General features: G+C 42.5%; 1 protein-coding gene across 8 annotated transcripts in view; it reads right to left on the minus strand.

Moving 5' to 3' along the window:
• LOC141778954 (CUGBP Elav-like family member 3) overlaps positions 1–14,635 on the minus strand; it is a 29,494-nt gene extending 14,859 nt beyond the window's left edge. For 6 of the 8 annotated variants that reach the window (XR_012596158.1, XM_074653536.1, XM_074653535.1 and 3 more), the window contains exons 1-4: positions 14,025–14,633; positions 13,762–13,792; positions 12,666–12,880; positions 11,221–11,303 (exon numbers count right to left, since the gene is read on the minus strand). Coding sequence is in view for 7 of the 8 variants with exons in the window: in XM_074653536.1 (XP_074509637.1) it covers positions 11,221–11,303; positions 12,666–12,810 (228 nt within the window). In the remaining variant the exon portion in view is untranslated. Of the gene's footprint in view, positions 1–11,220; positions 11,304–12,665; positions 12,911–13,761; positions 13,793–14,024 lie in introns of all 8 variants that reach the window. The other 2 variants (XM_074653538.1, XM_074653533.1) reach the window with 2 other exon arrangements.
• Between the last annotated feature and the right edge of the window lie 751 nt (positions 14,636–15,386).

Raw genomic sequence — 15,386 nt, forward strand, 5'->3', positions numbered from 1 at the left:
ATCATGATAACTAATTACCAAAATAATAAGAATCCCAGTATCAGTGATTCATCCATATATCAGCTCTATTTCAGGTATCATCTGTGTGTTTCAGTGTGTTTATATTTCCGTGGATATTGTAGCATGCAACACCCTGACTCCCTGATGACACCGAGTTTACGGCTCTCATTCACAGCTGGATGGAAACACTGAGATGTGAGAAACAGAGCGAGCGAGCGGGAAGGTGGAGCAGCCCAGCAGCACGGCTCCACCCCACCTCTCTCTATCGCACCACGTTAGGCTTTGCATCCCCCAGGTTACCTAGCAACCTGGCATCTCGCTCAGCACCGTTGCCAGGCAACGGGGGCCTGCAACCATAATACAAGCTCTGGAGCAGCCCATCCCCCTGCTCTCATCCTTCCTTCCTCTGTCTCTCTCATTCCATTCTTCACACCTGAGAAGTCTGCCCTCCTTCTCCTCCACTCAATACTTTATCTGGCTGTTAACCCTTCATCAGCCTCTCTACTGGAGCGTGGATTACCAACATATTCTCCTCTCTCTCTTCCTCTCTTTTTGCCTTTATCACTCTCCATAGTAATGGTAGCAAACCATGCATATAGCAGAACTAACTACCCTGTTGATCCCTATAATATTATGCTGTTTTTGTCAAACCCCAATGAGGACGTTCTGCATGCAGCAGTGGAGCACTCACTGAAATTTGATCCTTTGGATTTAGCCCAACATAATCCAACAGCACTATAGCGGATAACTGTTAGACCTATGCACTTGGACCTTCTTTCTATTTTAGGAAGTGTAAGTCCTTTGGGAAATGAGCTGGTGAATTAAAAAGGCTGCTCAAAGCCATACAAATTCATGATTGCGAAAAATCTCATATTCACTGAGATTACATTCAGAACAGCGCCAGTGATGCTCAGACGGTTACAGCGTTAGGCAGCATCCCGTAAAATTTAGACAAGCCAAATATGCAAATGACCTGTATGCTCTTTTGAAGGTTTAATCAGAAGGAAAAACAGCCTAATATTGACTCTAACTGTTTATGTGTACACCATAGGAGTAAAATGTATTTATAGTAGGGTTGATAATAATCTGTTTTAACGCCACTAATTTCTTAAAAACGCATTAACACAATCGATCTTTCAGATGTTGTAGCAGGCTTAGATTTAAAGCTAAATCGAAACTATTATCATATGAAACTAGACAACTTAATGAATCCATTGGTACCAACCATGTTATACTAGCTTGTCACAAAGGAGGCTAAATAACGCTCCAAATTTACACTGAATTTTGGCGAGGAAAAACTGTCATGGCCATTTTCAAAGGGGTCCCTTGACCTCTGACCTTAAGATATGTGAATGAAAATGGGTTCTATGGGTACCCACGAGTCTCCCCTTTACAGACATGCCCACTTTATGATAATCACATGCAGTTTGGGGCAAGTCATAGTCAAGTAAGCACACTGACAGCTGTTGTTGCCTGTTGGGCTTGAGTTTGCCATGTTATGATTTGAGCATATCTTCTATGCTAAATGCAGTACCTGTGAGGGATTCTGGACAATATTTGTCATTGTTTTGTGCTGTTAATTGATTTCTAATAATAAATGTATACAAACATTTGCAAAAAAGCAAACATATTTGCCCCCAATCTCCCTTTAAGGTACATTTTGAACAGATAAAACTGTGTGATTAATTTGCGATTAATCATGGACAATCATGCCATTAATCGGGATTAAATGTTTTAATCGATTGACAGCCCTAATTTATAGTGGTGTGTTTTTTATCTGATCTTAAACTACTCGCTTCTATTTCATAGGGGAACAACTCATAAGGCATACTTACAATTTCTAAAACTCACTTTACTAACAAGATAGATATTTGGCTAATCAGTTGCAAGACAGTCTCTCAAGCAATGTCTAGCTTGCCTTGTAAATGTTGTTAAATTCTCCTGCTGTTGTTTTCTACTAACTCTCTGTGAATTTACATCTTTATTTGATGATGGTATTTCATCAATCAAGGTCAAGGACAGTGGCATAAAATGAAGAAAATACTTATTTTAATACTTATTTACTTATATACATATTTGAGTATTCAGATTGAAGTCTTACACTCAATACACAGGCCTATGGGTGTATATACTAAAGATTACATGTCTGGCAATTAGATGTTATACCCAAATCTCAATCCTATTCAATTATGATCAACTTCACAAACTAGGGCTGCACAATATATTGTTATTTTATCATCATTGCGATGTCAATTTGCACAATAAATGTGAAAGACATTGCACCCAGGGATTTAGTTAGTTGAAAGAGAGTATCAATAACAAACTGCACTTTAAAATGTAACTATCATTCTTTATTTTATTGATGCCTTTTGTGTTCAGTTCAACGTTTAATTTGTTCAATAAAAGAATGTTGGAAATAATTTCCTTTCATTTCTTTTAATTCAACAAGCAATTATTTTAGCAGAACACTGAAAGAAGCAGAAAGGCAGAACTGAGTAGAGTTTAATGTCTGTTTATTCATCGCAAGTAATATTGTTATTGTGATATTCAACAAAGTAATCGCGTATCATGTATTTCTTCATATTATGCAGCCCTATCACAAACCTTAAAATGTGATATACCATACACAGAAAGCGAAGAAGAAGTATTAACTTTCTTACGTTCAATAACTAAAAATCTGCTTCAAAATCAAACTTTACATGAACTGAACAAACCCTAAATACGAAAACCGTAAATCTAAATCCTTTGTGTGCATTATTAAAACAAGACGTAACTTGAAAACCAAAGACACCAGAGCTACACAAGCCCTGTTGTCCTATCCTCCTATCTTCTGCTATTGGACAGAGCATTTTGTGTGTGTGCGTGTGCGTGTGTGTGTGTGTGGTGATCAACAATAGTGTAATTTGGTCTGTATAAAGCTCCAGCTTTGCCCTGTGGTCAGTGTGAAAGGCCATAATCGAGACAGCAGGTTGAAGTGTGGTTAGAGAGGAAACCTCAGAGCGGAGGTCACACCCCAGGTGCAACTGAAGTCCCGTCATCCCCTTGTTGCCTAATCACACACACACACTTATATCTACGCACACACACATATGCAGACACACACCAGTGGCCCCCTCTGACAGATGTCTCTGTTTAAACTGACAGAAGTGCGCCCTGACTCCCTCCCACTCCTCCACCACCCAGAACAACCCTTTTCTTCCACGCACCACCCGCCTGCCCCTTCCTCCACGCTCATTATGGCAAACTTTTGTCTTGTTTCCTCCTTCCCTCTAACCCGACCTCCTCCGCTCCTCCCCTGTCTCACCCTACCCCCTCCATGTCTATACACCCCTATTCATGCCAAAACCTCTTCATGGCCCTCCTCCACCACTCTTAACCCCCCATTTCATTCAGACGAATTCACACACTCATTCACCCCCCATTGTACGGGCCCTGCTCCATACGTCGGGCTTAGTGCAGACATATAAATATTACATGCTGAGACAAGGTGTCTGGATGCTGGTTTTAGTTTCACATGGGCAGTATGAACATCATCCTTGACTTTTAATAACATATATTAGAGAGGATTAGGGCTGCAAATAATGATTATTTTAACTGTGGATTAATCTGTCGATTAATTGTTTAGTTGTTTGGTCTATAAATGTCAGAAAATGGTGAAAAACGTCGATCAGTGTTTCCAAAAGCCCAATTTGATGTCCTCAAATGTCTTGTTTTGTCCATAACTCAAATATATTAATTTTACCGTCATCGAGAAGTAAAGAAATCGGACAATATTCACGTTTAATAAGCTGGAATCAGAGAAACAAATTAATCGATTATCAAAATAATTGCCGATTAATTTGATCGATTAATCGTTCTCTACAGCTCTGCAGAGGATTTTTTAGTTTTACTTGAAATCCAGACTCAGGGAGTTCAGTACATTTTTGGTGGCCAAATGTACCAAAAGCAGCACAATAAGATCTGTGCTTGGGGAAGGAAATGAAAGGGTGAATGTTACAGTAACTGATGTAAAAAGTGAGTGATGCTTGCTATATGATCTGGCACTGGAAGTCAGTGACACTGCTCAATGATCAAAGCCCGACCCAAGATCTGGGCATCTGTTAAAGCTCGCTGCATTTAAGTGATTTTTTGGCTCACTCTGCTTTCTGGCACTTGTTTTCATCCTTGATAATCCCTTAAAAACCCAAATACATAAATGAAAGACATCCCCTCTTGTGTGCTTACAATAATCAGTCAAATTAAACTATTTGTATCTGTAAATGTGTAGTATCGATATTTAATGTCTAGTTCAAATATGCAAATTTGACCACTGGACATGCTTTGATTTCTAAATTCATCACCTTCAAGTGTGCATCTTGCGATAAGCCATGTGTGAATCCAGGATTTAAAAAGCTGCCCGTGCTGTGCTTCACTCCAGGTTTGAAGCCAGCTTTAAGTTGCGAGAGAACAAAGCACGTCCATGCAGCGTCAGATGCCATAATGATGACAGATAACTGCAACTAAACAGTTCTTTTCAATCTGTGAATGTGAGAAACTATAGGCCCTGCAGATTTTTTATTTATTTTTTTTATAGCTGGCTGGATTTACAAAACAGATGGTGTGTGATATGGACTCAACTCAACTTTGGGGCTACTTTAGGGCTCAGCATCTGAGAGGCGCAGAATTGGCAGCGAGCAATCACGTAACCTGGTAATCATGTGTACACACAAACATAATCAAACTGGACAAGATACAAATGTTCTGTGTGTGTGTGTGTGTGTGTGTGTGTGTGTGTGTCAGGCCTTAGAAAAGCAGGCGCTCTCCAGGGTCAGGCTTTTATGAGGCTATGATTAGATTCTGCCTCAATTTTGTGATGAAATATGAGGCAGGCACTCTTGTCCATATTGCATGCACAGATGCACATGCACATACATCACAAGCGCACACACACATACACACAAACACACACAGAGTAAATACTTTTGTTTATAACAAACAAGCTAAATCCCCCTTGGTTTTAGCTGTCCTCAACGCCACACAAACACCCCTCGACTCGCATTGCATACCCCCTCTGTATCACGCTCTCTGGCTCCTCCTCTTTCTCTCTACTTCTTGCACACGCACACACACACACTTTTTTTCTACACCTGTCCCTCTACTCCCTTCCCATCCCACACACAGTGAGGATAAAAATAGAGAAACAGCACGAGGGAGGGGGGGAGCGATACACATCACAAACCCCATCAGGCGGGGAGAGATAGAGGCAGAGGGATGGCAGAGAGGGAAGAGACGGAGAGGAAATGAAAGAGAGAGAGAGAAAGAGAGAGGGAGCTGGGGTCTGTTCTGAATTGAAAGTGCAGCAGTAAGCAGTGAAGGGGAATAGTAAACAGTGCTGCTGACCACATAAATATGCTAAATTAGCCTACAAAGTCGCCCTAGTGGATAATTGCTCATCATAGCTTTGCCCCATAGGGAGGCTGCCTGCCAGGCATCTTAGATTCCACATGGAAACACACACAGAACGTACACAACATGCACACGTCCTCAGTGGATCTGATAAACATCAACTACACGGACTGTTTGAGTCATTCTCTTAACACTACGTCGAACATACCACTACTTTGAATTGAAAATGTAACACTGACTATACAGAAGTGGCATCACCATTGAGCTGCTGCACCTTGAAAGTACCCAGCTGAGTCCATGTGAGTCCATACTGTGTGTGCAAGCAAATAAATATAGCCGGGACATAAATAACAAATTCACTCCCTCTCTTTTCAGTCCAGGCTCAATTTCAGTAACCCTGGAACTGTTCCAATTTATCGGCTAAGGAGCGCTGTCACACCTTCTGCATGTAATCAATATCACTACTACAAACTTTTATTATATTTTTCATATGTGCATCGATCCTCTGCTGTATCAGTTATTGTTAACTACTTGTCCTGTGGTGCCTTTTTAATAATTCATTAGGCATCAAGTGTATTATGGGAAGTACAGTGTGTGTACGTCTAAGTGTGTGTGTGTGTGTGTGTGTGTGTGTGTGTGTGTGTGTGTGTGTGTGTGTTTGTAGGCTTTGGTTAGGCTCTAATCAAAGAACAGGGAGCAGAGTGCTGCCTGGAGAGCAGTGAAGCATGACAACACACACCTGGTAAGCTGCTTATCACACTTTAATTTCACCTACACTGAGATCTGCGGATGCCGGCGTGACCAAACAGATGTGTGCGCGTGTGTTTATGTGTGTTTGTGTATAATGTGTGTGTATGTACGAACACTTGTGTTTGAAGTAGAACAAAGATGAAGGGAGTGATAAACGCAGGGAGAGGAGAGAGTGCAGATTAAATGGAGAGAGAGATATCAACGGAGCAGAGAACAAAAGGGAAAAGATAAGGGAAAAGATAAGGGAGGAAATACAGCAGCAGTAGGCTTTGGGAGAGATAGAGAGGGGGAGGGAGATGTGAGGTTAAAATCTAAACAGGCCGGGAGTGAAGTGTGGGCCGAGAGAGAGAGGGAGGAAGGATGGAGATTAGGATAAAGCAAAGATGGTTTTGTAGGAATCATTACTGTAGATTTTGTGTTATAAGGAGTACAAAATATAACTGTTCTCTTTTACTTAAAATTAGTCAAACTGTAATTGATATACAAGCTTGGGATGTGAACAAAAACAATTTTAAAGTGATCAACATGACACCATAACAATTTACAACTTTACTACTACATTTCTGTTAAGTTACTGAAAAACCAGCATGTCAAACTAATTATTAGGGGTAGGGAAAAAAAATCAATTCACCTTTGTATCGTGATTTTTTTTTTTTACGATTTTCAAATAGATTTTTTAATGCCAGAATCGATATACAGTATTTGCCTCATTTGAGTTGGAGGTAGAAGGAAGTTACTGCTTTTATTGTTGTCTGAGTAACGTGACGTCATAACTGTTCCGTATCCTTCAACCAAAACAAACTGTAGCCGACAGAAACTGTCAGAGACGACGGAGCAGAAAACGGCGGAGGGTCCGCGTGGATACGACCTGCACCAAAGTGGTAAATACTACACATACAGTAAAGTATGGAAACACTTTGGGTTTCACACATTGACAGGAAAAGCAGAGCTACACATCACGGCTAAAGCTGCATGCTAACTCTGTCACGACAGGAAACGTTATCGTATTGCGGTAAGCCAGCCGTCACTCGCATCTCCGTGGTCAAATCGGCCGACGCTACAACAGTAGAGCACCCATATACTGACATTTATATTAAATGCATTCAAACGGCCCCGATGGAGCTGACCATGGATGTATTAAGACAACGGAGCTGACGGGAGAGAGTCCCTAAAAGTGTATGATTCAACTTTTTCCCATGGTCTATTATTAAAAAAGTTAACAAAAATTGCAATAAATCGTAATATCGAATCGCAATTCATATTGATTCGGCACCCAAGTATCATGGCAGTATCGAATCGGGAGATAGGTGTATCGTCCCAGCCCTACTAATTATGCTGTATTAATGAGTAATCTAAAGGAATAATAAATACCAAAGACAAGATAAGAAATTGTGAAAAAACATTCTGTATCCAAACTTTCACTTCACCATCCCCCTGTCACCACTCCTTTTTTTACAGCTCTGAGACCAGCCACCCTGAATTTGTTGACTAGAGGCTGAGCCCTGACCTCTGACCCTGGACACATGCTGTCGGCCTACTGCCACCAACCCTCTGTACTAACAAGACAATAGCCCGTGGTACAACGTAAATCAATAGCATGTATGTAGATGAGATAAAAAAATATGAAATACTGTACATGGACACAATTGCTTAATGGCTGTTGATGGACATTCTTATTATCGTTTATCGTTGCTTATTTGTCCTGTTCTGTTCACTCACTTAGCAATATTAGTCAGGCATCAACAAGGTGAAACCAAAAATGACTTTTATAGGAGCATATTTTTCCCTCGTTGAATATTTTCCTCATTATTCCCATTTGGTGCAACCCCAGCATGCGAATACGAATGAGAAATTCAATTTTCAAGTGCAAATTAGCAGTGATATGCGACAGCTAAACATGAGCTCTATCGTGTGGATGCATCCCAGGGGGAATCTCTGTACCGCATCTAATACACCGAAACATCTGCGTGCTACAGTGGGACTTGCTAGTGGTTCCACTGTTAAATTTATGCCTCTGTGACTTACAATGCAACTCTCTCCCTCTCTTCCTCCCGTGCTCCCTCTGTGCTTCTCGTTCCCTCTCTGTGTCCAAATTAAACACAAGGCGCAGGACACTCTGATAAGGCCATCTGTTCATCTCCCTCTCTCTCTCTCACAATCCCTCCATCCTTTTCTTCATTTTCCAATCTGACAGTCGAAGCTGAAGCTAGAGCGGGGGGCATTTGAGGTATAGTTTCTCTGCAACTCTCCCTGTGTTTGTCTCCTTCCTCCACTGGCTGGTTGGAAGCGTTAAATCGGCGTTAAATCCCATCAGTGAGTGACAGACAGAAGCGGCAAGAGCGCTCTAGCATCGGACTTCAACAAACCTTTAATTGCTTGGCCATGGTGTAAGAGAAACACATCTGTATGAGTGTGTGATGCTACAGCTCTATTAAAGTTGCATGAGCTGCCTGACGTTCCACCAGTACTCGCAATTAAGAGCGATCCCAAGATTCAAGATGTGCATGCACGCACACACCTCCGCCCCCCTTGCCCCACGGTGAGCCCGGGATCTGACTATGAAAATGAGTTTGTGAGAAACTAATCATGCAGCTTAACAAGTGGAGCCCGGGAAGAAGGAGAGAGGGGGGAGGAGAGGGAGGAGACGGGGGTGTGAAACGGTCAAAAGGGTCAACTAATCAAGAGGAGGGGAAATGAGACGAGGGGTAGAGGAACTGTGAGGGGGGGGGGGGTGGAGGGAGAGAGAGAGAGACTGACGTTGAGAGGAGGACTTAGAAGAAGGGTTACCATAAATGACTGTGAAATGAGAATCCGAGGAGGAAGCGCGAGCGTGCAGTGAGGGGGAAAAAAATGAGTAAAAGACAGCAGGAAGGGAAAAGCGGGGATGAAAGAGGGATACCATGAAGAGATTTTAGAGAGGAGAAGGAGCGAGCGATGAAAGGAGGGTTGGGGGTAGTGAAGAGAACATTCTGTAATATTCTACTGGTGCAGAGAAACTGGGAGACGTGAGGGGAGGAGTTGAACAGAGGACAGAGGGGATTTGAGGGAGAAAAAAAAAAGAGATAAAATGGAGAGCATGGAGGGAAAAATAAAGGGAGGAATAAGGAAGAAATGAAGAAGCAATTCTTAGGGAAAGAAAAGAATTGGACAATGGGAGGATGTGTGAAAGGGAGAGAGAAATCGTCTGAAGTCATTTCTTAATCCTGTCAAAGAAGGCAACAGACAGGGAGGGGGAGGAAGACACACTGGATAGAGTAAGGGCATAGACAGGTAGAGGAAAGTGATAGCAGAGCTAGAGAAGATACACCTTCAAGAATTAGATTTATCCTTTAAAAAACTCAAGCATTCGTCAAATATACCAGAGGGGTTGTTAGTGGGGAATGAGTGCGAAAAACTGTCTAGACTGTCTGTCTTCTATTTACTGTTATCCATCAACCAATTCACTGAACTCAGATAAACATGCTGTAGTAAGGCCTTCATCAAATCGTTTTTCATATTCTGGAGATTACTGAAGAATTTTGGCTCGAAACTGGACAGGATATCTGTTTCATATACATCTCAAGGGGAAGGCAGGACACTCCAAATCGAGGAAAGTTGCTCACTGACAGTCCAGGCTTATTGAAAACCCAGCACACGATAGCCACACCCCAGGATTCAGCACAAGTCTTCCTCGGGGGAGTGGTGCTTCTGATTGTTTCGTGCTGGCTCTTTAGTAAATCTGCACCGCTAATGAGTATCCTCCCTGCAAATGTTTCCTCCGTGTGTCCAGAATATTCATCACAATTTATCCGGAAATTCACCGCTATCTATCTGCTCCTGCGACAAGCCGGTTATTGATGTCATCAACAGAAAAAAGGATAAAAGTAAAACCCAGTGGCGAGGGTTAGAGGCAGGGATGAGTCAAAGGACAAAGGGCAGCACGAGAGGGAGACACAGCAGACAGTGGAGAGGTGATTTTCGCAGAAAGGTCAGACTCCTTAGCAGGCCCCTAATTGGATTAATGTCATTATTAACATGCTGTGTTCGTACGTGTGTGTGTGTGTGTGTAAGAATCGAATGCGGAGGCATTTCCCAGCTGCTTGGAAAAGCATGCATGATTGCAATATATATGTATGTATGCAGGGTTTTGTGTTTGTGTGTGTCAGAATATTTCCCCTCCCCCCAAAGCCTTTTCCTCCAACCATTTTCTCACAAAGATCTTATCAACACCCCAGCTTGCAGAGAAGGTGCAGGAACTGAAACTCCGATTAGTGGCAGGGCGACACAGAGAGAATAAGATAGAGAGCGGCTCAGAGATGGTGGAGGTGCATTCGCTATTCTGTTATAACTGCTGCAAATCGGAGTTTAGATAAGGCTGGGGAAATGTCATCTCTACAACACGTCCTATACTTTAACAGCACTCTCTCTTGGCTGGGTGGGAGTGCACACTACTTTGTAAAGAATAGGGTAAAAATGCAAAATGTTCCAAAACAGCCACTGTAAAATCCGTTTTTAACTGCAGCGGAAACCAGGTCAGAGAGAGAGGGAGCGACAGAGAGGTACAGCCTACGAGACAGACACAGATCTCGCACAGTGGCCCATCCATAATGAACAGTGTCCTACCCCTGCCCAGCCGCAGCACACGATCCCTCAACAAGAGAGACCGAGGGAGACTGGGACGAGACAAAGGGGAATGGCCACATTAATTACACACACTCTCTAGGCAGGAGCTATCACCGGAGGCTAACGGAGAGGCCGACAGAGAGATGGAGAGACAGAGGGAGATAGAGAAATGGAGATGATTATGCTCACGGAGTACCCTACGTGTCTCCGGTGAGAGGGAGTGTTTGTCCTTCGCAGCAAGACGCCTGCTGGCTGCTGAGTTATGTCACAGTGTTACTAATGGGAGCTGAACCTCCAGTAGCACAGACGCACACTGATCTGAGGCCACTTCTGTGTGTGTGTGTGTATAAGGTAGTGTCTGTGCATGTAGGTGGGGGGAGGGGGCTCTTGTGATTTGAGTGTACATGCAAGCTTGTGTGCATTGTTGCATAAGTGTGAAGTGTGTACGGTTTGGGGATGTGTGTGTTTGCGATGTGCACTTACCCCTGGTAGTGTTTTCTGCTCGTGTAGAGCGCTCTGGGCTTTCAGCGCCGACTCTCTCGCGCAGTACGTCAGAAACGCACATCCTGTCAGATAGAGAGAGACAGGGAGAGGGAGAAGAAGAAGGCCATGGAGTAAAAGGTAGGAAAAGTCAGCGAGCAGCTCTAATATTTGTCATCCTTTATCTCTGTGTCTGTATCACCCCCTACAAAAACACACACAGCCACACCATTTAAATCATTTAAATGTCTCCTTTTCTGATGTCTTCCCTGAGCACTTGTCACCTATTCTGATTTATCACTGTGCGAGAAGATTAAAAAAATATATTCATGCACTTTAACTAAACTTGACAACACCATGATGATGCACTTCTAGAGCAGAAAAGGACACTCCACGGCACGGCACATTTCAGAACGGCACGGCACGAGTCAGCACACATGACAGCACCACACAGACGTGTGCGTGGGGCTAACAAAGCCTTTGCAGGCCGGGCACAGTCAGGTTCCTGCCCTAAACCAACCACTATATGCATGCCTCACGATCACTCCAAATACACTCCCTCTGTTTTCCTATGTGCTGTACCTGTGTCTGTGTGTGTGAGGGAGGGGTAGGTAGCAGAGCTGGCTGGCCAGAGAGCTGTTTACTACACCTGTCACCAGCACTAAGACAACAAGATTAGCAGCAGGTTAGCATTCTGGTGACATTGCAGACAGACTAGTGTAGATTCAGAGCAAAGAAGAGACGATTAGGATGGAAACATTCACACAGAGTGTACATCTGAAGCATTGAGAATGACTCGACATAATGACGACAGACACACATGCATCTTATGGTCCATCTCATTGCTTTTAAGAGGGGCTTACTGTGGCCGCGGGGATTCTCAAAACAACAGATTCTTTCCCCTGTCACCCAGGCTTACAGGCCCATTACACTGATTGGAACATACAGCCTAATCTGGTTCATAACACACAGGACCCCAGGTCATTGTGTGCATGTGTGTGTGTGTGAGAGAGAGAGAGTGTGTGTGTTTCCTACAGTTTATTACCGATCTATTGTTAGAAGGGGCCATAATTTAAAGCCCCCTAATCATTAACACAACTCGGAGTCTCCCATCTCTATATACCATATATTATATGACACCTTTATATAGTATACTTCATAGTAAATTTTGGCACAAGCATACTCATGCATAAGCATGTATTTGATTCACAGTCTACGTGTAGTATCTGACTTTCTTTGGCTGTCTTCATGATCTCACGTTGCAGCGTTAACAGGAGATAGAGACGAAAGGAGGTGTGACAGTTTCCATGGTGACATGTGACTCTCAGCGCCGAAAAATCCACCCATCTATCTGCCTTACTGTCACATGTCTGTCTGTCTAGTATCTATCTGTCCATCTATCTTTTTGTCTTTGTACGTTTAAGCTGTGTTATAATGGCGAGACCTACCTTTGTGCATGCCAGTGTATTTGTCCTTAATCACAGTTAGCTCATAGATCTTCCCGAACTGCTCAAAGATGGGCTTGAGGTCCTTCTCTTCCAGATTCCGGGGAATCTGCCCCACAAACAGCTTGATGGCGTCGGCCTCCTTCATCAGGACAGAGTGGCGAGGAGGACTGGGTTCTGCGGGGGCTGAGGGGCTAACAGATCAGGAGCAGGTATCCCTGGAGAGGAGCAACCGTTGCTGGATGAGTCTTTGGGTCACAGCCCAAGAAGTGGACAATAATAGTCACAATAATAATCCTACATTTTTTTTTTAATTTCATATTAATTTAGTGATTCATGGAATGTCTGTGGTATATAATAATGAATTAATAATTAATACACTTAAAATACTTTAAAACTCCTGATATAACAATAATATTTGTAGTATTCCCTCAGGGGCTTATGTTTATAAAATGTCATCTATTATAGTCACAATAATAATCCTAAAAGATATTTTTCAGTTCATATTAATTTAGTGATTCATGGAATGTCTGTGGTATATAATAATGAATTAATAATTAAAACAGTTTATAGACTTTAAAACTCCTGATATCACAATAATATTTGTAGTATTCCCTCAGGGGCTTATGTTTATAAAATGTCATTTATTATAGAGTTTTTAAAAAAAAAAAATGACTTGCTCCCACACAGTACATATTGGAGGGGATCTACTCCCAGCACCACAAACAATTTTGAGAATGTGCATGTTTTTCTCTCCTTGTAATTTATCATAGTGTTAACATATTTGTAGTTGTAAAACAAAAGAAATTAAGAATACAAAAAAAAAAAATTCTTAATACAATTTCTTATTTGAACATGCTTCTAGGCTATAAAAATGTGTGCCCCAGTTATGTAAATAAATGTAAAAAAAAAAAAATTGTGTGATAATATTGAGTATTTATTGCCCAGCCATGGTGACAAAGGGCTCCAGTAGCTTCTGGTAAAACAATTATGCAAATGTTAATTAGCCAATCAAAAAACAATAATGGGAATTCCACCCCCCCTCCCCAATTAAATATATATATATATAAATAAAATATCTGTATATAATATTCATTACCTTTTTGGCGGATAAACAGCGTTCAGGATCCCTACACATAAGAACAGAGAGGAAACAGTGTGGTGATTGGGAGGTAAATCATTGCAATAGAGCGGTTTCTTTGTTTAGCCAGCTGTAGGTTACAGCACATACACACACGGATGTCATGGGGCTCCCTTTGCTCTTTGTCCGATCCCCACTCAATGTACACACACACACACACACACACACACATATCAGAACAAAACAACACACAAACAGGCGACATACATGAGAGGTCTTACCGTTATGAGAGGATGGTTGTAATGGAGCAGTGAGTGTAGATCAGGAATTAAAGAGGGATGTTGGGTCCCCGTTGTTGTCCTCACCGCGCTCCGTCCCGTCCTCCTTCCTGTCCTCTCTCTCTCTCTCTCTCTGGATGCTCTTTGTGCCTCTCCTCCTCCTCCTCCTCCTCCTCTTTTACTCCTCTGGTGTACAGATACTAGAGAAGTGTGTGTTTTTAACCAAAACCCGCCGGTGTGTTCCCGGTGTGGAGGCTCTCAGAGTAGCAGGTGAGTTCAAAATCACAGCTCGTTGTCACCTCAACGTCCAACTGACGTTTAACCAACCGCTCAAAATCCCAGAGTGGACGCAGCTATAGCTAGTTAGTTTAGTCACTTTCACTCTTAATTCCTGTTAAATTAACAAAGTGATAATAAGCTAAACCAAACGCTTAAATTAGGGGAAAATCCAACAGTGTAAACTTGGTCTCTTGAGACTTTTCTCCACCGTTATAGCCGTTATTCTTCCAACCGTTATTGTTCCAACCGTTACTCTTACTACTATATGTTCTTGTTGCGTCTCAACCGTCCAACGGCTCCAACGGCTGGATGGCGTTTAACGTCTAATGCCGGTATCTCCTCTACTCCCCCTCCCTCACAACCAGAGCGGTTGCTAGCTGTGACGTAACACCCAGGGACCGTCGATAAAAACGTCCGCCTCACTCACACGAAATAAATAAATAAATAAATAAAAGGTTATCCCTTAATCACTCAATTACCTCTACATCTTCATTCCTTAGTGTATACTGTATTTTTGATGTGTTTACATATTTTCCAGAAGTGTTTTTAAACTCTTTTCCCGAGCCACGGTTTTGCGGGTGAATCTTTTTCTACACGTTGCCTAGGTGATGCCGTGCCTATTGTTCTAGCCGCGAGCCTCTGGCCTTGGTGCTGAAACGACGTGCCTCTTGACGTGAAGCCTGAAAGCGCGTGCCCGACGCCGTCGTGCACGTAAGTCACGACTATATACTACAGCTGTTCACGCCCGAGACCCGAAATCACGCTCACACCCACTCACAGTCACAGAGTACAAATGTGTGACAGAGAGAGAGAAGAGAAGGAGAGATAGCTTTGGGGTTGGAGTTGCCCTACTTTACAAGCCTGTACTTTGGGAAAAACTGGTCGACATTGGTGCTATTTCACTGAGATATGTGTAAAGACAGAGTCCGATGTTAAACCTGCAGTAGCAGTCATGTTTTTGGCATCACTGTGCAAAAATTCTATAATAATATTTCAGTTTATTGTAACTAAAAGTGCTCTGAGAGATCATTTCTACACCTCCTCATGGCTCTGTTTTCATGCTTTAAAAAATCTAGCCCGTGACTT

The sequence above is a fragment of the Sebastes fasciatus genome, chromosome 12 (genome assembly GCF_043250625.1).
Source record: "Sebastes fasciatus isolate fSebFas1 chromosome 12, fSebFas1.pri, whole genome shotgun sequence".
NCBI lineage: Eukaryota > Metazoa > Chordata > Actinopteri > Perciformes > Sebastidae > Sebastes > Sebastes fasciatus.